The 24,225-nt window shown below is 38.9% G+C and overlaps 1 protein-coding gene across 1 annotated transcript; it reads left to right on the plus strand.

The window, feature by feature from the left end:
- The first annotated feature begins 5,967 nt into the window (after nt 1-5,967).
- Nucleotides 5,968-24,225, plus strand: LOC126811871 (deleted in malignant brain tumors 1 protein). Its single transcript, XM_050537893.2, has 15 exons — nt 5,968-6,090; nt 7,059-7,421; nt 9,346-9,687; nt 11,151-11,213; nt 14,023-14,167; nt 14,933-15,090; nt 15,963-16,107; nt 16,504-16,673; nt 18,184-18,328; nt 19,540-19,697; nt 20,417-20,561; nt 21,285-21,454; nt 21,906-22,214; nt 22,978-23,282; nt 24,119-24,225. Exons 1-15 carry the CDS (start codon nt 6,039-6,041, stop codon nt 24,131-24,133), a joined length of 2,685 nt encoding a protein of 894 aa, XP_050393850.2. The 5' UTR covers nt 5,968-6,038; the 3' UTR covers nt 24,134-24,225.

Raw genomic sequence — 24,225 nt, forward strand, 5'->3', positions numbered from 1 at the left:
ATTTCCCAATTGGTAAATAAAATACATTAATTATACTCATTGTTGTTATTTTTATTTGTTCAATTGTGTACACTACTTAAATGTGTGCCTCCTTAGTACCAGGTATCGAAATCAAATGCAATGGGGTTTTTAGTGTCCTGAAATTAAATGAAATAAAATGAAATAGGTTTAACGTCCTACTGTTCTGTTTTAACTGCCTACTTTTAGGTACTGATATGCGTAATAAAGAAATGAAATGAAATGGGGTTTAACGTCCTCCTGTTTTGCCCCGAACTGGACTAATGAACACGGGCATACGCCATACAGTGTGTTATGGGGGAAATTCTTCCCTGACAGCGGCGCTACGGCCTACTCTTATATCGACTTCCAACTGTCAAGGGATCTTTTATGTGCACGCCAATGTGTACACGGGACCTCGGTTTTTCGTCCCATGAGAACAGCTAGACAGCTGTCCTTACTGACAAGTGGGGGGGCAACACGGAAAATCTGGATGAACTTTCTCGGCCAATACAGGGATCGAACACCCGACCCCCAGACTAGCGATCCAGCGTCTTACCCACGCCACACAGTGTGCTATAAGAGATATTTACCTACGACCTGCGCCTACTGTCGAGGGTTCTGCTTATGATATAAGTGGGACCTCGGTTTTTCATCCCACCCTGCATCCAGCATCAATGACAAAATAAAAACAGGCACAAGACGGAAAATCCCAAGGAGCCTTCTCGGCTAAGCAACTAGTTAGCGAACTACTGTCACGGTGACTCCTTTCCACGTCACACATTATTGACGTCTCTGTAAATCTGTAACGGAAAGGGGACAATTTATATACCTATATAAAATGAGACAATATTTAATATTGCTGGCTGTAGGGATGGTAGTGTGTTTGGGGCGTTTTGATGTATGGGCTCAGTTGTGGTAACCGACAAGAAAAATAGGTCGGGATTGGAATTCAGTTGTAGCCTACTTAAAAGGGGAATTTCTGTAAAGATTAGATAACGAGTTGACAGTTCTCGTTGTAATAGATAATAAAAGAAAATATGCTGAAAATTTTGGTCAAATTGCTTCACTCTGAACCTAGTTATTAGCATTCAATTTATTTTAGGCTTTCCTCGGTCGTCATTACTACCGTTGTTACGATAATAAATATTTTTACGGTTATTCCACCCACCACAAAACGTGTTTAAATCCACTAAACATCGCAGCCATCCCATGGCATCGAGAGTTGATTATGGTCTTGGTAAGTTAATTAATGTCTAATTAATAATTAAGATAACACTGTACCCAGTGATTTAACATAGGAACACTACGTCATTAAACATTATAGCACCTATTTGTTTAACATAATAATACTACATTTAACAAATGAAATGAAGTGAAATGTGGCTTAACGTCCTACTGATCTGCTTCGACTGGGCGCTACGGCCTACTCTTATATCGAATTCCAACTACCAAGGGATCTTTTACGCATTTATTTAACATAACATTACTTCAAAAACATTAGCAAAGCCCAGCTTAATCGGAGTCGAATCGCGGGACCCCTAACGTGACGAAAAGATTATTTCATATCCTTTTGAATTGCATGCATGCGTAACACACAATTACACGGTCTGTAATACAAGAATAATTACATCTGATCACATACGAAATCTATTCAGTTCCTATAATAGCATACAATGCGCGGAAATGACATATAAAGACGGGGAACTGGTATAATAAGTGAAATCAACTGAGCTCATCGATTATCATCTCATCATCCAGTGTTCGGAGAAGTTCATTCTCAATAGCTAGTAGAGCTTAAGCTAGGAGTTTTCTCTTGAGTGAGGGTTGATCTTTTCTCACTTTTCAAATTCGCAAGTACACCAAGAGATCTCTCATCACCGGTTTCGACCAATCACAGAAAAGGTTGAGAGATTGCAGACTCACCCAGTCCCCACCCATCGCGCCACTAGAAGCCTAGACCGATCACCGAGTGCAACTTCACAGAGAAGGTTGAGGGATAGCTAATTCTCCGCCATTGCGCCGCAAGATCTATTACCGCGAAACTTTCATCTGGAATTTGAATTTTTTTCTTTTTTTGCCATTCAACCGCGGGGCGCCTAAACGCGGGGCCCTGGGCCTGGGTCCCCCATGCCTAAGCTGGGTTTTGAACAATAGTACCTTTTTTTATTTAAAATAAGGATATTACATAGTGACAGGTAGTGCCTATTGATTTAACGTAGAAATACTATATCAAAACATAGTACATATTGAATTAGAATAGGAATTCTGAATCAAAACATAGTGCCTATTGAATTTCAATAGCAAATGAAATGAAATGAAATGGGGTTTAACGTCCTACTGTTCTGCTCCGAACTGGGCTACTGAAGACGGGCATACGCCATACAGTATGCTACGAGGGAAATTTTGCCCGCCAGTGGCACTATAACCTACTCTTATATCGAATTCCAACTGTCAAGGGATCTTTTACGTGTACACGGGACCTCGGTTTTTGTCCCACCCGAACGACTAGACAGCTGTCCTTGTCAGGCCCTCCGTCCTGCATCACTGACAAGCGAGCACCACGACGGCAAATCTGGATGAGCTTTCTCGGTCAATGCAGGGATCGAACACCCGACCTCCAGCTAGCGAGCCAACGTATTACCCACTTAGCCACCGTGTTCCCCGAATTTCAGTAGCAATGCTAGATCAAAACATAATAAAACACAACGACTACTGAATTAAAATAGATATACAACATCACAACATAGTACAATATTGATTTGACATAACAATATTACACCAAATTAAAGTACCTTTTGATTTAACATAGACAGTAGGACGTTAAACCCCATTTCATTTCATTTCGATTTAACATAGATATTCTACATCACAACATAACACATCACAGCATAACATTGATTTAACATAGCATCAGTCCATAGTAAATACTGATTTAACATAGGAATGAATGCTACATAAGAGCATAATAATTATTGATTTAACATAGGAATGAATGCTACATTACAACATAGCACCTGTTGATTTAACATACTACGTCGCAACATAGCATCTGTTGATTTAACATAGGAATCAGACCATAGTCAATATGTATTTAACATAGGAACATTACATTACACAACATAGCACCTGTTGATTTAACATAGGAAGACTACATCGCAACATAACATCTGTTGATTTAACATAGGAATACTACATTAACCATAGTAAACATTCATTTACCATAAAATAAAAGTGAAGAAACCATATAAGATTATTCAGATAATGAAACATAGTACCAAGTGTTTTGGAAATAGCTTGAAAATCTTGGTTCACACAGGATAAATTCACAAGGACCCCGGCCGCTGTCGTTGTATTTGAAATTGATACTAAACATATTTGCAATCTGGGCGGACAAAGAAAGACAAGATACAGCGGTCAACGATATCCTGATGACGATCATACGACTTTTGAGCTTTGGTTTTCAGATTGAAAGAGTCAATAACATGAATAAACATACAAGTAAGTGTTCTGTGCCCTGTATATGTTAGAAAGTTAGTATCCGTAGAAACCTTGTGATATTCAATGTTTCGTCCTATCCCATTATAGGCAATCTATGAATAAACAGGTTGACGATGTTTGTTCAAAATGTGTGTTCCATCTCCACAATATTGGTTTCATCGGCAATCTAATTCCTCCTCCCGCAACGGCAACGCTAGCCCGTCCTCTTGTAATTTCCCGTTTGGACTACTGCAATAGTTTACTTGCCGGAATCAATAAAGCATCAATATATAAACTACAGCCCATACAAAACAAGGCAGCGTGGATCGTGAGCGACAGTATCTCCCCGGTACTTAGGTCGCTTTGCTAGCATCCAGTGCAAGCGAGAATTGACAGCAAATTGATGTCTCTTAAATATCAATGCGTGTCCCAAATTATTAACTCAACCCCTTTGGAACTTGCTCATTTGGTGTTGTTGCTGACTGTTAAGTTAAAAAATTTCAGACATAGATAACCAAGACTATTTCTTGATACGTATGTTCTACGTCACAGCTTTTTTGTTTAAGAATAATTTTTTCTGTCATGCGGGTCTCTTTTAAATAGTACAAGCCGCTCTTTGGTACTCTCTGATTATAAACTTGTTTTGGAACCTTGGTAGTAGACAACTTGGTATGTACATTATAATTGTTTTATAAGAAGATGTCATATAGTTAATGCTAAGAAATATTGTTTTGCCTGTCATTTACAAGTGATTGTGCTCGGTGCTGTTATGTCTCTAGTGCACTGATTGGGATCTTTGTATTAATTATTTCTTGCATATTTTGTATGAAAGGTTTTTGATATTTCTATGTGCTACTATTAGGTGCTAATCTAAGAATAATATGTTGTCTTTGTTTCTTCAAATTTGAATTATTTAGTGAAAATTTTAATATAAAACTTGGTACCATTCATTTACATTGCGTCTGCAAGCTGGTAATTTGGAAGAGTCCATTTTAGTACATATATGTACTATATAGACCACCCTTACAGAATCTTACTGTCAACTTAGGTCAAAGGTGATGAAAATTAATGTAGTGTTCCCAGAACTGATAAGGATGTATAGAAAACATAAATTGAAGATAGGGTGTGTGTGTACTTATTCTGGTACTAGTTACGTGGCCTAATAATGAACAATATATTTTGTAATATTTTATTAGCAATATATTTTATTTTATTTTCAGTTAATCGTCTCCAATATACTCCGTCTATATCTAAAATTACGTCTCCTAGATAGGTGTACCTTCCAGTATTGATGTCAATAAACTGTATTTTCCTCTAAATGTATTGTCACTGTTTTGGGGGAAAAGAAGATTATTGGTGTGTGTAGGGAAGCGTTGGGACGCATTGAGCAAACGCCTACACTGACAATTTGTGGAACTCGCCATCTGAGAATCTTCGATCCAGTCCATCATTAGACTCCTTTAAATCCAGATTTAAAACACGACCATGTGGAATAAGCGCGATATAAATGGACTGATTATTATTATTATAGACAGCAAGACATCCATTACAATTACAATATATATATCTGGATGAGCGTTTTAGTATAATTATGCTTATACTAAACTATAATTATATTTATTGAGTAGATATTTGAAAACAAAATTCTCTAGGTTTTGAGTTCGCTTTGTGTGCTGTATTCCTCAAAACAGCACAAGGGAGCTCACGGGGTCTGCCTCAACTAATTGACCTTGTTGTGCAGATCCGATGAACTTTCTCGCCCAACAACTAGAACGAATGCAATATCTCCAGGCTAGGTGGCCAGTATACTCACTCGGCCACCGCAGCGGCTCCCCATTTCGATTTACGCTTTGTCTGGAATAGCAATAGAAAAAATATATGAGCTCAGATTCCTCCATAGAATAACCGAACCAACGTCTTTTAACGAAATTGAGAAGTGCCAATCTCAGCAAATATATACATTGTATTTACCGCTTACATACGGTCATATTAGGTGGCGGCATAGATGAAGACAAGCCGAAGGATAAACAATTGTAGGCCTTGTCAAGTGACAGCTGCTCATGGTAAAACAGATTTCATATTCAAAAAGTACAAAGCTTAATATTCGTTAACGAGCATTAGAGCCCGGACAATCACAAATAAACGCCTAAATTTAGCGGAAGTCACGAACCAAAACAGTACATGATAATAGGACACAAGTTATACACATTTAATATAAGGGGCTGGGACATACATGATTTGTAAGTCAAGGTATTAAAGATTACTGCACAAGTGGAATGTGACATACGTTCCAACCGACGCTATGGTTACTGGGTTAAAGGTCAAGACTGGTTGTCACTGACGTGACCTTTATGTTAGACATTGTTATAACATAGTAGGCTGTCTAATATATTTTTTTATGCCATTTCTAAACAGTTAAAGTTGTCACAGTGGATATACCAAGATTAATTATCCAGCCAAACTTAGGCCTCCAAATAAAACAGGCTATATAAAACTATTGCAAGTTTTACAAACTAGGTGTGCTTGAGGAAGCAGTTAATATAGTTTCCATCTACTGAAGTATGGCAGTAAAGTCTAGAATATTCATCGGTATTATTTTATGGCTAGTTTCAGGTAGATTTTTATTTTCATTTGACAAAGCATTTAAGAAATGGCATGGCTAGGTTTTACATATATTTCAATCTCATGGTAAGATTGTACATGCGTTTAGGAGATCGCATGGCTAGGTTGTACATAAATTTACATCTGATGGCTAGATTGTACATGCGTTTAGGAGATCGCACGGCTAGGTTGTACATAAATTTACATCTGATGGCTAGATTGTACATGCGTTTAGGAGATCGCACGGCTAGGTTGCGCATATATTTACATCTGATGGCTAGATTGTACATGCGTTTAGGAGATCGCACGGCTAGGTATATGCATTTATGATACCGCATGGCTAGGTTGTGCATGCATTTAGGAGATTGTATGACTAGGTTGTACATGGCTAGATTATGATACAATTATATGAATCATTCTAGTGCTTTAAACATCGGAAATAACTGAAAAATATCTCCGTTCGTTTCTATACGCTCCATGGAATTGGCAAAGCTCAACGTTGGCTAGATTATGGTACAATCATGGGAATCGTTCTAGTGCTTTAAACACCGGAGATAACTGAAAAAATACCACCTTTGGTTTCCATACGCTCAGTGGAATTGGCATAGCTCAACGTTGATGTTTCAACTAGAAAATGATATATTTGCCAATTTTGAATTTTAGGATTAATAGCATTATTCCTTAACACGATAGCACTGTGTACAGATTCCATATGTTTTAGGGACATATTTTAACATATTCTAAACATAATATGCCTTAAAAATGCAACTATCCCTTTAATTTGGACACGCTTGACTGTTTTATAGCGTTTATTCTATTTTATAGAGGTTCAATTTCCACATCGTGGTGCTGATGATAGAGGTGGCATTTACATTTTCTCATGTACATCTTCCATTAAACAACATTTCATCAAATGTAACCCATTCCTGGAAATGAGTTCATGTGCTATCATCTTCATAGTATTGTTTCAATTATTTCAGCAAACGTTATAGATTGCGAAACAGCGTACGGCTGTTATGGACCACCCGGATCACCATGTACCCAGCATACTTTAAGCTGTGCCGAGGGTCAAGTTCTCGCTTTTTATAAAATATCTTATGGCAAAAAGAGGGACCAAGCCAGTTGTTCAGCTGTACAAGACGACCAATGTAGCAGTAGCGCGTGTTGTCAATATGAAAACTCTATTAAAGATATGGAGCCATTTGTAGATGCGAGTCTAGAGGATCGTAAGATGGTTAATGGGAAATGTGCTAATCAACAATCGTGTGTCTTTTCTTCACCGTACACACCAGGAAACCTCACAAACTATAATTATGTTCATTATTGGTACGCCTGTATACCAAGTAAGTTTTATTTAATGCTATCTTAAACCAAATAGGGGTCACGGAGGCTAAGTGGGTAAGACGCTGGAGGTCGGGTGTTCGATCCCTGCATTGGCCTAGAAAGTTCATCCCGATTTTCCGGCGTGATACCCCCTTGTCAGTGATGCAGAACGGAGGAACTGACAAGGACAGCTGTCTAGTCATTCGCGTGGTGCGAAAAACCGAGGTCCCGTGTACACATTAGCGTGCACGTAAAAGATCCCTTGACAGTTGGAATTCGATATAAGAGTAGGCCGTAGTGCCGCTGTCCGGGCAAAATTTACCTCATAGCACATTGTATGACGTATGCCCGTCTTCATTAGCCCAGTTCGAAGCAAAACAGTAGGACGTTAAACCCCATTTCATTTCATTTAAACCAAATAGTGAATGGAAGAGGGAAGGGGCGTTGGGAGAGGGGGCGGGTGAATCACAGACATCACAGGCATCAAGAAAAAAGATATACGCACGAGACCCTTAACATATTGTCCTAGTCCTCCAAAGGTTAGATCTATTTTTTAAGGCCACCCCGAGGTTTGGAAATGAAATGAATGGGGTTTAACGTCCTACTGTTCTGCTCCGACTCGTCAACAATCACGTGCCCTAACCCTACTTTCATGTAAGTGGCCTTAAGAAATAGATCTAGCCGTCCCCCAATAGAATGGTGAGTGTGGGGCGAATCACACACATCGACACGCGAGAGAGAGAAATGGGGTTGAACGTCCACCCGAAACAAACTAGGTCATATCGGGACTAACACATCGTTCAATTTTACTTTAATAATTCGCTTGCGCGTAGGGGTTTTTAGCACTGGGTGGGAGGAAACCGGAGGACCCGGAGAAAACTCACAAGGTTGGACTACTCTTGTCACGTACAACCGAGGATTCGAAATCACGCCAGTTGACTCAATGACAGACGTTATGATACAGCGCGCACGTACTAACTATTGCCCCCCCCCCCCCCCCGCGGGAATAGTAATGGGGTGGATGGAGAAAGTGTTGATCGGTGAAGCACGCAAACCAAACTAATTAGACACACAACAATCCAGTGAGAAAAAAAGGCACGGACTGTCTTTAAGTCTTTTTATGGGTGGGTGTCGTACTACTAAGTTACAACCGGAATGGTCGTTTCAGGTAATTTCCAATTTTCAAAACAATCCTGCTAATTCGTTGTAGTTCTAACTATTGAACAAATATATACTGCTGAACCGTATGAGCCAACCCGTGACTTTGAATCGCCTGTTAATTGCAACTTAAATATTTGCCGTAAATGCAACAATCGGTTTTAAACCTTTGAACACGAGTGGCCGGATATCCAGCCGTGACGTGCGTATTAGTGTCCCCAATACCAGCGGTAGACATCGTCACATGTTTACATCCAGATTTCATACGTCAGACATCGAGAACAAATATGTTGTTACGACTGGTCTTATTTGTTATCCGGAACTGGACTCCAGGTGCTGCTTACCCTGCTGTTCATCTGGTTATTATTCCTAGGGGCGGGGGGGGGGGGGCGGGTGACACTCTTCGAAAAAAGTCTAAGACTACGCCATTTCAAGTCCGATCAACAAGAAACTTGCCAAGCATATTACTTGGAAAATTGCTCATCGATAGACGGGGGGGCTGAATGGTTAGCGTGCTCGCGCTGTATCATAAAGTCTGTCATTGAGTCGACTGGCGTGGTTCCAACCTCGTGGGTTTTCTCCGGGTCCTCCGGTTTCCTCCCACTGCTAAAGACCCCTACGCACAAGCGAATTATTGAAATAAAATTTAACCATATGTTAGTCCCGAAATGACCTAGTTTGTGTCGAGTGGACGTTAAACCCCATCTCTCTCTCTCTCTCTCTCTCATCGATAGACAATTCCATGTTTTTAATCCTATTGGTGCATTTCTTTTTCTTTTTTTGTAGCTCTGAGAAATTTTAACCTCTTGAACATATCTCAGATGACAACATCTAAAGAGTTTTTGTTGTATTTTAATGGAATCAGTCGACGAGACCGGGGATTAAAGTGCACGTGTGATATAACCAGTAATGATCTAATCCGTATTGCCAGTTTATACATCAACCTTAGCCCAGAATCCTGTTCAAAAATCAAAATATCTTCACTGAATCAGACTTTATTCAACTGTTCAAATGATGGTGTGGTTGTTTTCTTTCAATATCTGGATGTAACAGGTCAACAAATTAAGCTAGAGATTGACGTCTCGTCTGTTAATGTGGAAGATGTTCTATGGATGTACTTTCATTCTAGTAAGATACATTAAACTATTATAAGATACATTAAACTTTTATAGTTTGTCTTTGATTCATTCTATTAAGACGTTTTAAACTAGTATATAGTGTGTCTTTCATCTCATCTAGTTAGATGCTTTAATCTAGTATAGTGTGTCTTTCATCTCATCTAGTTAGATGCTTTAATCTAGTATAGTGTGTCTTTCATCTCATCTAGTTAGATGCTTTAATCTAGTATAGTGTGTCTTTCATCTCATCTAGTTAGATGCTTTAATCTAGTATAGTGTGTCTTTCATCTCATCTAGTTAGATGCTTTAATCTAGTATAGTGTGTCTTTCGTCCCTTTTAGTTAGATGTGTTAAACTAGTATAGCTTGTCTTTCATTAATCCTCGTAAGATGCTTAACACTATTATAGCTTGTCTTTCATCCATTATAGTGAAATGCTTTACGCTATTATACCTTGTCTTTCGTCCATTATAGTGAAATCTTTACGCTATTATACCTTGTCTTTCGTCCATTATAGTGAAATGCTTTACGCTATTATACCTTGTCTTTCGTCCATTATAGTGAAATGCTTAACACTATTATACCTTGTCTTTCGTCCATTATAGTGAAATGCTTTACGCTATTATAGCTTGTCTTTCATCCATTATAGTGAAATGCTTTACGCTATTATAGCTTGTCTTTCATCCATTATAGTGAAATGCTTTACGCTATTATAGCTTGACTTTCACCCATTCTAGTAAGATGTTTTACACTATTATCTTTCACTCATTATAGTGAAATACTTTAAACTATTATAGCACGCATTTCATCCATTCTAGTAAGATTTTTAAAACTTTTATAGCTTGTCTTTTATTCATTCTAGTGAAATACTTTCAACTTTCTTAGCTTGACTTTCATTCATTGTGTTTGTATTTGAAGATTCAATAATCATTTGACATCTGCGGTTGTTGCCTTGGAAATCAGTATTAATCAAGCCCTTCACGCACTATCCTGGATATTTCGGCACTAATTTCGATCGGCTACTGACCCAGGTGGGGTCTATCAGATTCCCCGATCATCGCGAATACTATTTCTCTCACTTTCTGATGCAAAGTTCAAGGTTCGTTCAAGGTCTCCGTGGAGGTCGCCATGTTTGTATTTGAGTGTGTTTGTGTCACAACCTCTGATTGGACGCTATTGATCACGTTTCTACGTTAAAGGGAGATAAAATAGCTAAGTTCGGGTTCACGAGGTTGACCAGGCTACCCTACTCGTTTTCACATACAAGCGAAGAATCGAAAGCACGCCACTTTTCTCAATGACAGACCTTATGGTTTCGCGCGCACGCGTTGGCCCACTAGTTCACCACCCCCAAGTGTTACAACAAAGTCTCATTTCACTTTATTTTGACGGTCATCAGAATTATTTTTTTATTTTATATTCTGAATAAGTGATAAAGCATAATGGATATAAACTTTTTAATTGTTTATTACAGATCTAGGGGATATTGATGTATCGTGTACAAATTGTGAAGGCAGAATTCAACAAAACGATTCAGGTATATATGGTGTTCCTATTATATATTTGTATCTTTCATTTTCCATTTGATGGCTCAGTGAAAATTGTTAAACACCGTTTCATTTACTTATTATGCATATTATATGATTTAAGCAGCCCATAAACGTTCAATTCTTTCGTTAATTATTGACGAAACTGACCTTGCCCATAAACGATCAATCAGTTTTAGCATCAATTTTCATTCTGACCGAAAACTTCGAAATGAAAGCATCCCTGTCACTGGACATGGTTATTGACCTCAAGGACATTCTAAATGGAAAAAAAGTTGAGTAAGAGGGCCAAAAATGCCCGATTTCCCAAGGAGTTAAGGGACGATGGCCCGGATGCTGTATCATATGACGAACGGTCAATTTAATTCACGAGCCGTCAATAAATATCAAAGGAACTTTGATCGGCCAATTAATTGATTCAGTTAAATTGTTTCAATTAATTCGACGCCAATTTAATTGAATAAATTAAATATACCGTGTGTTACTTTCATCTCATAGTTTTCGATCAGAATGAAAATTGAGGCTAAAACATTTATCGTGTGTGGGCAAGGTCAATTTCGCCATTTAATTTATATTAATTAATTGCCATCATTAATTGATTGACGAAAAAGATTGAACGTGTATGGGCCGCTTAATTTTGTATTATTTTTGCACGTTGTACTTTACTCATAATATTTAGATATGTTTATTTGACAGACAACTACTATTGTCATTCTTCCGTGACAGACGTGACAGAATAATAATGTCTCTTACTTTAGAAAAAGACATAAACCTTGCGTGATTATCATATATGAATTTTTTTCTATATGTATGGGTGATACACATCAAAGAATAATTGTCGTCTAATAATACAGGGGCGAGAATTAGAATTTAAATTAGGAACAACCGGAAGAGTTTATTGTCATTTCTAATTTTACTATTGTTTAGAAGATTATCCGTCGAGTTTTAGTTACATAATGATTAAAATATTCAATATGTACATTTCAATAATTGCAGGTGAAAATGTACAATATTATATACACAACAATGCATCGATAGTATGCTTACCCCCCCCCCCCTTGCCCGAACACCACCACACCCACTCTCCAATACCATCCCTCTTCCACCATGACAAATAATAGTTGGTGTGAACTAAAAATGTATAGCCTGACATTTCCGAGCCATACAACTTCCGTCATTATATTTGACTATTATTGTAGTTACATTTTGCGATGTAAGGTTATTTTTGACACGAAATAGATGTAAATGACAACACTGATGTATTATTAAATAAACTTTGTAAAACCATTTCATACAAGATGAATTGATGTCTATGTTTAAATGGCGTGTTGGTTTTAAAACACAATAATGAAAGACAAAAGATATAAACTTACATAGATAAAGCTTGTAACTACACAAAATTTACACTCTATGTCTACACTTTAAGCCATTTTAAGATAGCTCACACCCAGTCGTACGTGTTTTGACACGAATGGGTTGTATAGGGGTTGGTAGCTCGCAAACCAGTCGCAAGAGACCGGGTGAGAAATTTATACGGCTGGTCCAGCTCATAACTTGCCGTACCTGCTACTACGGGCAGTATACGGAGGAAATTTTAGCAAAGCCTAGCTCACAATCCGCCGTACGTGTTTTGAGACGTAGGATTTGGTAGCTCGCAGATCAGCCGCAAAAAACCGTGTGAAAATTTTGTATGTACAGGACCAAAAGTCTGTACGGACATTCTGCGACCTTCTACGGTTTCCGAACACACGTAGACTGCCAGTAATTTTGAACTAGGTTTTAGCAGATTACTTAACCCTTTCCAAAGATAATATAAATAACAAACAAAGCATCAATGACTTTTTTCCGTCTATTATCCGACCTACGGTTGTTCAATAAGCAAACCTATTCCTCTCTCCTGTGCAATCATTGAGATCCACCAACTCATCATCGAATCAGTGAGAGATCTATGATTTGCGTCTTTTGCATCTTGTAATATGGTCAGTCAACTACTGGCTTGATCATCCTAAAAATATAAATTGTTTTTGCCCCGTACGAACACACTACTAAATGGCTATTGTTTAAAAACTTACATAAAATCCCTTCATTGTACGAACAAACTACTACGTAAATGGTGGTTATATCTTTCAAATCACCCCTAGTTAAATAGAATCCATTCACATAGATTGACGTGGAAGCTTTCATATTGGTATATTTTCCAATTTAAACGTTTACGTGCATTTTGATGCTGCAAGAGAGAACTTTTTAATTTGTTAGAATATTTTATTTAACCGGGTCAGATTTCAAACACACAGGTAGCTTTTTGAATGATCTTTGATGTACCACAATGCCTATATTGATACATCACACATAGTTTATTTGTGTATTTAGGGAGCTAGGGTGGCTCAGTGAGTAAGACTGAGAACAAAAAAAAGGTTGGCTCGCTATCCTGGGGTCCTGTGCTCGATCCCTGTGATCCAGAATGCCCATCGGGATTTTAAGGGGTTGTTCCCCGTTGCTCAGGGCCGAGGAGCTGACAAGAGACACGGTATAGTCGTTATGGTGGGACAAAAAACGGAGGTCCCGCATACACACTGGCGTGCACATAAAAGAACCACTGAAAGTTGGAATTCGGTATAAGAGTAGGCCGTACTGCCGCCGTCCGGGCAACAACATTTCCGTCATAGCACACTGTATAACGTATGACCGCCTTCATTAGTCCATGGCAGTCAGCGCAGAACAGTAGGACGTTAAACCCAATTTCATTTCATTACATTTGTGTATTGGTAGGTGACAGATGTTATTTTTATATTTTAATAGCTTTAACATATCGCCTTGTTGGTGGACGAAGCCAACTTGAAGGAAGGGTAGAGGTTTTATACAATAATACCTGGGGTACGATTTGTGATGACTACTGGGGACCGGAAGAAGAAATGGTTGTGTGTCGACATCTTGGATATAACCCGTATGTAATGTATACCTATCTAACTCATGCCTATAATCTACCAAGCCGAAATACCAAATAAATTAAATAAAAGATGCATTATGTAAGGGAAAAATCTGCACATTGTATGTCTTTCTTTTGACGTCAAATGTTATAAAAATTATTAATTAGATATTTATTCGCATGACAAGCTCATAATAAAAGGTTATATAAATTATTAATTAGACATGTATTCCCATGACAAGCCCATAATAAACATTGTAGACCATCGGATGATTGTGATTTTGAACGGATTGAAACACTATCACAATTTAATAATTTAATTTAAAATTGGATAATCGAGACTTTGTTTATTATCGTAACATGGATATCAATGACTCCTATTTAAATAATCTGAAAGATATATCTGTTAGAGGAATATCAGTCCAAAATGGTTCAATTCCGTTTGGTATTTATGTGTGGTTAAATGGTCAAGAGCGAGACATTAAACAATTTAAAATACAGACACTCGCATGTGCTTTACAATGGAATACCTCACTCGGGTCCAAATTTCAACTAGTGTAAATAATGTACGCTTGGTTCATTGGCCGTACCATTAGTTGACAAGAAAGGGCATACCTGGGGTTAATAATCTCTTGACAGTTGAAATTGAAAATAAGAGTAGACCTTAGCATGTATGTACGGGCACGATTGTCCTCATTGCACAGACGTATATGCGCGCGATTGTCCTCACAGCGCGCTATATGGACTATGTCATCACTACTGGTAATATGTATTAATTTATAGGACAGGTATTAAAGAGTTTTACGGTCCAGGTGCTGGGCCTATCTGGTTGGATGATGTTCTCTGTACCGGCTTGGAGGCTTCTTTAGCGGATTGTAAACATTCTGGGTGGCAGAGACATAACTGTGATCACCGAGAGGACATTTCAGTCGTATGTAAAGGTTGGTCTCTTTGCTTTATTCTCTTTCGTTTTCAAAGTAAGGTGGATTGCGTGGCCGTAGGTCTGTCATTGAATTGCCGAAGTGCTGTATTCTGGGGGTTATAGCTTATTCCAACACAAACGACAATGATAGCCTTAGAACCGAGATGGGGGGAAAGCCTTATTTTCATATTAGTTATCTCTAGGATCAGCCAGTAACGGATAGAGGCCAATAAGAATTCGTTACTAGAGTAACTAATACTTTTCCACATATTGCTACATAGTTTTTGTTGAAAATGTGTAACATAGTTCATCTATTCATAAGGATGTGTAACATAGTTCATCTATTCATAAGGATGTGTAACATAGTTAGTTCATTTATTCACAGCGATGCATAGTAGACGTCAGGTATAATTGGTTTATTATCACGAACATAATTAATACACATAATAATGTTTTACATGTGCGTAGCTACCATGCTAGACCTTAAACAGCCGTCTGCTACTACTCAATTCCGATAACTGAACTCTCATAATCTCAGCTTTCCTATATTTGGTTCTTCAGGTGGCATGTCGTATTAACGAATCTGTATGCCCTTTTTAGTCCAAATAATTTAGGTATGGTATATCACAAACGGTTTCTGCACTGGGATTAAACAGTATATCTCTATTATGTGATATTTATATTTGCAAATAGAGTTTATCATTCAATATAAATATCTTGCTTTGTTACACATGATCTTCACTATTCCGTCGTTTCTAACTGTTCCAAAGAGACTGTGTGCAATATAGTAATTATTATTATTACTATTAATTTATTATTATCATTATGATTTATTATTATCAATTTATTATTATTATCAATTTATTATTATTATTATTATTATTATTATAGACGTGGAGTATCGTCTTGTAGAAGGTTCTGGGTCACATGAAGGGAGGGTTGAGGTGTTTTTCAACAACCAGTGGGGGACAGTTTGTGATCACGGTTGGGGAGAATCCCAAGCCAGGGTGGTCTGTAAACAACTAGGTTTTGAAACGTAAGTGAGGCCTTACATACATTTTGCTATCAGATTAGTTTGCTCGAATTAGTTTGGTGGACTTGGTAAGCAGGCTGAGAATGCTACATTAGTATATGGATACACACTGATTAAGATTAGCAATACACACACTCTCTCTCTCTCTCTCTCTCTCTCTCTCTCTCCGGGTCCAGCAGCCCCCACCCGTTGAAAAAAAGATGTAACACTCCTCTCCTCCTCCTCTCTATCTATTTTGCTTTTTCGTTAAGGCTGTTATATAAGCTGCCTAGAACGCTTAAGAATATCCTTTTTCACATACGACGCCAGTGCAAATTACGCTTATTCAGTACTTTTCAATCAGCTAAACCTATTGTCGATTCATCTTCTAATGTGTTGGGATTGACTGTAAAATTTCAGTACCCAGGCTAAAGCCTTTCCGCTAGCCCATTTCGGCGAAGGATTTGGACCGATATGGTTGGATGAAGTGATGTGTACTGGTAGCGAGTCGTCCCTGGCGACATGTAGACACCGTGGATGGGGAGTTAATAACTGCAGCCACAGCGAGGATGCATCAGTTGTATGTAAACGTAAGTACTACAGTTGAAAAACACTTTTTTGTATTTATATGGCTTAGTGGTTATTTTTTAAACAATATTTTATCTAGAAATTGTAAGGGAACAGACATAGCCTAAATACGGGAATAAATATGGATATATAAAAGAAACAGGTGAATAAACACCAAAACAATATAATAAATACTTAAAGACACTTTATAGAAGATTATATCAAGTTCTAACTAGTCAAACTGCTTCACCCTAAGACGAGAAAACCCTATATTAAAATCTATGTAGCCTCGATTGTCATTGTTACCGTTGTCACAATAATTAACAAAGTCTCGATTATCAAGTTTTAGGTTTAATCATCAACGGAAGTTGAACAGCAGATCGGATTCAAATCCAATGAAAATCGGACATAAGATGGCATCGAGAGTTGATTATGGTCTTTTCATGTTAATAATTGTCTAATTAATAATTTAGATAACATTTCAGGCCTAAAAAAACATTTGCATTATATATATTTACGCATTGGCTACGCAGTTGTTCATGTCCGCATTGTGATTATGATATTACACAGAACTTCTGTTCGTTCTGCATGCCGTACTGCTGGTAATCGCAAGTATCCGACCTGATTTAGTGGGCTGGGTGAATCCCGGATTCCTTGCTGGACGACAAGTCTGGTAAGAAGAGTCTCTAATCGTTGAAATGGAGCGAGAAACCTTGTATACCATTGGCGACAAGAATATGACACAAAACGTGAAACCTTATTTCATTTCTTTTCTTCACAAGATCGTTCGTGGTGACGATAGTTATAGTTATCAGTGGTGACACTCGCAGTGAACTGTTTTTGTCATGGGTGTATGACTATATATATATCAAGTGAGGCGCTCAGGGGTAGGAATTGGACAAAAACGTATGAAAGATTACATTAATATGAAAATTAACAGCTTCTATGAAGTCCTAGAATCCTTTCGGGGAGGGCGGTGCCTGGTCGTTCGACAGGAACGTAAAATCGAGATTTACACATCGTCTGGCACGAAAGAACTCCTGGTAGTGAGAAACATGGAAAGAGTAGGCGGAAGTGCCACTGTTTGGATAAAAGTATCCAACCTCGCACTGAACGAATAACTACAGAAACAAAAGTTCAAATTACCACTTGTTGATTTTAGTAATCACTCGAACAACAAGGCAACACGAATATCGAATATAAAAGGATACAGTGAGTAGTAAAAGCAACTATCGTGAATACCGGAAGTTGTCGGTACAACCAGGTGAGCCGAGAGTCGAGTTTTATAAACTTAGATAGCGACAGCCGCTTATAAAAAAAATACCGACTTCATTAGCCCAGTCGAAGTAGAACAGTGGGATGTTAAACTCCATTTCATTTCATTTTACTAAACAATGTATACGCTGCGGAACTAGAGTGTAGAGACCCAGTTGTTTTATATTATAAGCCAGTGATCTGATTGGTGGGTACCCGACACACATACGACGTATTATTAAATCGTAGATAACTATGTTGTTTTGTATATTATGACAGGTGTTAGCTACAGGTTGGTGGCTGGTGGTGTACCATATGCTGGTCGAGTTGAAGTCTTCCATAATAATCAGTGGGGCACGATTTGCGATGATGGCTGGGGAGAAGAAGAATCTGCGGTCGTCTGTAGCCAACTTGGATTTAATCCGTAAGTTAAGATTGATTACATTATTTTCATTTGTATATGAGTCATGGGTGTGCTAATATTACCCCAGAATGAGGCATAGCATATGAACCATGGGTCATGGTATGTGAGTCATGAGTGTGTGTATATTACCCCAGAATGAGTCATGGTATATGAGCCATGTGTCTGTGTGTGTGTATATATATATATATTACCCCAAAAATAAGTCATGGCAAATGAGGCATATGTGTGTGTGTATTACCTCAAAATGGGTCATGGTATGTGAGTCATGAGTGTGTGTATATTAGCCCGGAACTAGTCATGGTATATTATTCTTTGATTGTATGACCTTGAAGTCAAATAGCTGAGACATAATATATTTATGTACGGGTGGAGGTCTTGCAAGGAACATCTAGTCGTTCGGATCTAACGTCCAGTGTACCAGTTGACGTGTACGTAAAATAACCCTTGACGGTTGGGATTCGAAATAAAAGTAGTTCGTAGCGCTTTCGTCCTGGCAAACCACCCCTCATAACACACTACACTGGCCCAGTTGGACCAGAAAAGTAAAAGCTCCAACTGCATTTCATTTCATGTAATTATGTCCGTAGGATATGGAATGTTTGCATTATTCACTATGTAAGTAATGTGTTATTGCTATACACAATGAAATAAAATGGGGTTTAACGTCCGACTGAGCTAATAAGATTGGCATACGCCATACAGTGTGCTATGAGGGAAATTTTGACCCAGCAGCGGCACTATGTCCTACTATTATATCGCATTCCAACTGTCAAGGGATCTTTTACGTGCACGCCAATGTATACACGGGACCCTGGTTTTTCGTCCCATCCGAACGATTAGTCCTGCATTACTGACAAGGGGGGGGGGGGGCACGCAGGAAAATCTGGATGAACTTTCTCGGCCAATGCAGAGATCGAACACCCGACCTCCAGGCTAGCGAGCCAGCGTATTACCCACTTAGCCACAATGACCCCCACCCCCACACACAAACACACACCCACACACACACCAAATCTGATATGACAAATGTCTGCTTTGTGAAACAAATATTGATTTTAATATACAAATATTAATTTTAGTGTGCAAATGTCGAAATACGACAATAAAGAGCTGTTTGGTCTTCCATACTTGGGAGATCTTGTTCAGAAACTCTATTAATTCAACATTACTTTACATATAGACCCGCTATCAAATTTGTGTTTATATTCCAGTGGTGTAAGTAAGGCGTATTTTGGGCCGGGCAGTGGACCCATCTGGTTAGATGATGTAGCTTGTTCTGGAACCGAAACATCGATAACCGATTGTAAACACACTGATTGGAGTGTTCATAACTGCGATCACAGAGAAGACGTTTCAGTTGCATGTAAACGTAAGTGTCGACATACAATTCTGAAATACACAATTGCAGTCCATTATATCAAGTTTGTGTTGGCATATAGAAATATAGTCATTTATATCTACAGAGAGACAGACCATAGATTTAATGTTCACTCGACATAAACTAGGTCATTTCGGAACAAAAATATGGTTCAGTTTTATTCCAATACTTCGCTTGCGTTTAGGGATTTTTAGCAGTACTGGGGAAACCAGAGTGCTCGGAGAAGCTTCACGAGAGTGGACAGGCGACCCTACTCTTTGTCAAGCACAAACGGGGAATCGAAACCACGCCATGTGACTCAATGATAGACCTCGTGAGCTAATACGCAAGCGTTAAACCACTAAACCAAGCGACAGAGAAAGTTCATGGGATATTTTCCGGCGTGGCTCCCCCTTGTCAGTGGTGCAAGACAGGGTGCATGGCAAAGCACAGGGTATGGTCGTTTGGGTTGGACACCAAACCGAGGTCCCGTGTGTACATTGACGAGTTGGAATTCGATATAAGAGTAGATTGTACTGCCGTTGTCCGGGCACAATTTCCCTGATAGCACTATGTATAGCGTATGTCTATCTTCATTAGTCCAGTCAGAGCAGAACATTAGGATTTTCGGCCTCATTTTAATTTTTTTTTTTCACAGCAGTCTCTTAATTTCAGCAATTATCTGCCATTTACAATATGTTTATCGTTTATAACCTGATTATTTTCTTCAGCTGTCACCTACCGTCTGGTCAACGGTACAGGAAGACACGAAGGACGAGTTGAAGTGTTTTTTAACAATGCTTGGGGAACAATTTGTGGTTATGGTTGGGGAGATGAAGATGCAGCAGTAGTTTGTAAAGAACGTGGATTCAGCTCGTAAATATACAATTACGTACATGAAATGACAGGAAATAGAATAAAATAGGGTTTAACGGCTTACGTTTCTCTGTACAGATGCTGTGTAGTGTCCTGTGACACCAATTGCGCCTGGACTGCGGCGTTTTCATCGCCATACGGGTGGACCTCGTTTGTTAGTCCCACATCAGACGCTTGCCAATCCAAAGAATACTCTAAAGTTCTATGCTTAAGTTATTGTTCACGGGTAGACTGAGAAGTATCCTTTCAGTATGGTAGACTCGAATCCCTAAAGAAGTTAATATCCTCACGTAAACTTGGGACGGGTGGACCTCGTTTGCTCGTCACATATCAGACGCTTGCCAACCCACAGAATACTCTAAAGATACTTGTGTTATTGTTCTCGGGTGGACTGGGAATGATTCCGTGAGTATGGTAGACTCGAGCTGCTGATGAAGTTCATGTACTCACGTACATTGGCGACCATTTTCAGTCTTGAATTTACATCGTTTTTGTCTAATTGATAAGCAGGTCCTTGAGGTTGTGTACGAATGATGTACATTATAAAGCACCATTTGCAGTCAGTTTTTCAAATATTTTCTCGCACCCGGAGGGAGAGAACGCCCAGAGATTGTTCTGTCAGTAAATAGTATGTATATTGCTTTCGTTTATATTGACACCGAGAAGCACATCTGTATTATATTGTAAGTGCAATCATCTACGTAATATTACAATATTTTATAGAGCTGGAGCTGAAGCTAGAACTGGGGCGTATTTTGGAGAAGGCGTTGGATCTATCTGGTTAACAGAAGTAGCTTGTGCTGGTATAGAACCAACTGTTGGAGAATGTAGTCACCCTGACTGGGCTGTTCACAACTGTACGCATGATAATGATGCTTCAGTTATCTGTAAATGTAAGAATTACTTAAATTTTAATAAATACAGTAACCGAGTGAGAGAAGATAGAGAGCGAAATGGGGTTTAACATCCACTCGACACAAACTAGGTTATTTCGGGTCTAACATACAGTTCTATTTTATTTCAGTAATTCGCTTGCGCGTAGGGGTTTGTAGCAGTTGGAGGAAACCGGAGGATCCGGAGAACAACCCACGAGGTTGGACAGGCGAACTTGCTCCTTGTCACATTCAATCAAATCATGGATTCGATCAAATCATGGATTCGATCAAATCATGGATTCGATCAAATCATGGATTCGATCCAATCTTGGATTCGATCCAATCTTGGATTCAATCCAATCTTGGATTCAATCCAATCTTGGATTCAATCAAATCAAGTCAAGGATTTAATTAAATCAAAGGATTGACTGGAATGGAATGAAATTGTTTATGTATTTATCTATTATAGATGGTCCTGGTGAACTCCTTATTAGTTCAGAAACAGAAATAATGCAAGTGGAAGGTCAACTACTGATTAATATGAAGGAAGACGATAATATATCATTAACATGTGCAACTGAATGTGTTCCGGAATGTCTAATAGACTGGTATAAGACCACTGTTGATAATATTTACAGCGACCCATTACCGTCTATCAATGGTAAACTAACTCTAACTGATATCAATAAAAACCAGAGTGGAAGCTATTATTGCGTCGCTGTTAACCCGGATGTACTTGGGATAACTCAAACCAAGGCAATCATCATAAATGTTATCTGTAAGTATATGGCCGTAGTTAGCTCCCTTTGCGATGTCTAACGCGATATAATGGCGGTATGATATCCGCCACGTTTCTATGACTGTAGTTAGCTCGCATCCCGAAGTCCAACGCGATATAATGGCGGTATGATATCCTCCACTTTCTATGGTCGTGACCCTAGCCCCCATTGCGAAGCCTAACGCGATATAATGGCGTTATGATATTCTCCACATTTCTATGGCCATAGTTAGCTCCCATTGGGGAGCCTAACGGGATATAATGGTTGAATGATATCCTCCACGTTTCTATGGCTGTGATTAGCTCCCATTGCGAAACCCAACGCGGTATAATGGTGGCATGATATCCTATTTTTATATGATTGTTAAACCAAGGTAATCATCATTGCTATCTTCTGTGTGTTTAAAGGACGCCATATTCAAAATAAATAGTTGTTAGCATACATTAGTATGAACGAATGTTACTACAGCCTCATTTACGCCCAGATTGTTTTAATAGTCAATGAGAAAAGTATAATATAAATCAAAGTATGAGACTTGCGTGTATTGACAAAACAAGGGAGCTAACTCTGATTTTAAAAGAGGACACCTCAATTTTGCCTTAACGCATACCGAGTAACAACTTAGCGAAATCCTTCAACTCTTTGATTTATTTTTAGGCATTCAATCTGATAAATAAGCTGTAGTTAAGAAATACCCTGCCAGTTTCCATTCAACCAATTTAATTTTTTACGTTATTTTCTACCATTTTATATTTTTATTAGATGGACCGAACGACATCCAGTTAACTTTATTGAGTGATATTTTAGCCATGGAAGGGGAGATAAAGCGGTTGAATATAGTGGCAGGCCAGAACATATCTGTAACATGTTATACTGATTGTTATCCCACATGCCTCATTAATTGGTATAAGAGTACCACGGTTCGAGATCCTCTACCAACTCTTAAAGGGCAGTTGAGTCTTACTAAAGCCAACCGAAATCAGAGTGGTTTTTATTACTGTTCAGCTATCAACCCTGTAATACGAAATCAAGTTAAAACTAAATCTGTAGATGTGGAAGTTATTAATGTAAGAAGTGACATTACAAGTTACCATAGCAACTCAGGTCATACTGGGGATGAAAAGACCTGAATACCTAACCTAGCTAACATTCGTTACAAAATGTTTACTGCTGTTCCCCTGTTTCTATATACAAACCACTGCCATTTTGAGTGAAGCCTATAGACGCTTACGGCAGCCCCCCCCCCCCCCATCTCCTCACCCCACCCCCTCCTCACTCCTAACCCAAACACATACACTCCGATCCATTCATTTGATCTCATATTTTGTTGTTTATTACTTACATTGACTGTGTAACTTGTCCTGTCCGCGGGTTTGTCTTATCGGTTTTCTTTTGTGTGGCGTTAGTCTACCACTTCCGGCTTCGGGGTTATGACCCCCGAGCGAAGCCGGGCATTCTTCTAGTATACTATAATTATGTATGCATCTGCTGATTTGTACCATCTTTCTTTTGAAGAGGGGTTGTCACGGTGGCTAAGTGGGTAACACGCTGGCTCGTTAGCCTGGAGTTCTGGTGTTCGATCCCTGCATTGGCCGAGAAAGTTCACCCAGATTTTCCGACGTGGTTCCTCCTTGTCACTGATACAGGGCGGAGGGCCTGACAAGGACAGCTGTCTAGTCATTCGGGTGAGACGAAAAACCAAGGTCCCGTGTACACATTGGCGTACACGTAAAAGATCCCTTGACAGTTGGAATTCGATATAAGAGTAGGCCGTAGTGCCGCTGTCCGGACAAAATTTCCCTCATAGCACACTGTATGGTGTATGCTCGTCTTCATTAGCCCAGTTCGGAGCAAAACAGTAGGACGTTAAACCCAATTTCATTTCATTTTATTTCTTTTGCAGAGGTCGTTCAACTGATGTCGGTCATGGGTGTATGTGGTAAAACTGTATTTAGTAATCGGGGTTATAATGCCGACATAGTTTGAAGATACCGAGAACTGATTTGTTCG

Source organism: Patella vulgata, chromosome 2 (assembly GCF_932274485.2).
Source record: "Patella vulgata chromosome 2, xgPatVulg1.2, whole genome shotgun sequence".
Taxonomy (NCBI): domain Eukaryota; kingdom Metazoa; phylum Mollusca; class Gastropoda; family Patellidae; genus Patella; species Patella vulgata.

What these genes read in the sequence shown, in the direction of transcription:
- LOC126811871 (XM_050537893.2), top strand. Translation starts at nt 6,039, where the DNA reads ATGGCAGTAAAGTCTAGAATATTCATCGGTATTATTTTATGGCTAGTT. An exon ending in AATTCAACAAAACGATTCAG is followed by an intron (nt 11,214 to 14,022) that starts GTATATATGGTG and finishes ATATTTTAATAG; the next exon opens with CTTTAACATATCGCCTTGTT. An exon ending in TGCATCAGTTGTATGTAAAC is followed by an intron (nt 16,674 to 18,183) that starts GTAAGTACTACA and finishes ATATTATGACAG; the next exon opens with GTGTTAGCTACAGGTTGGTG.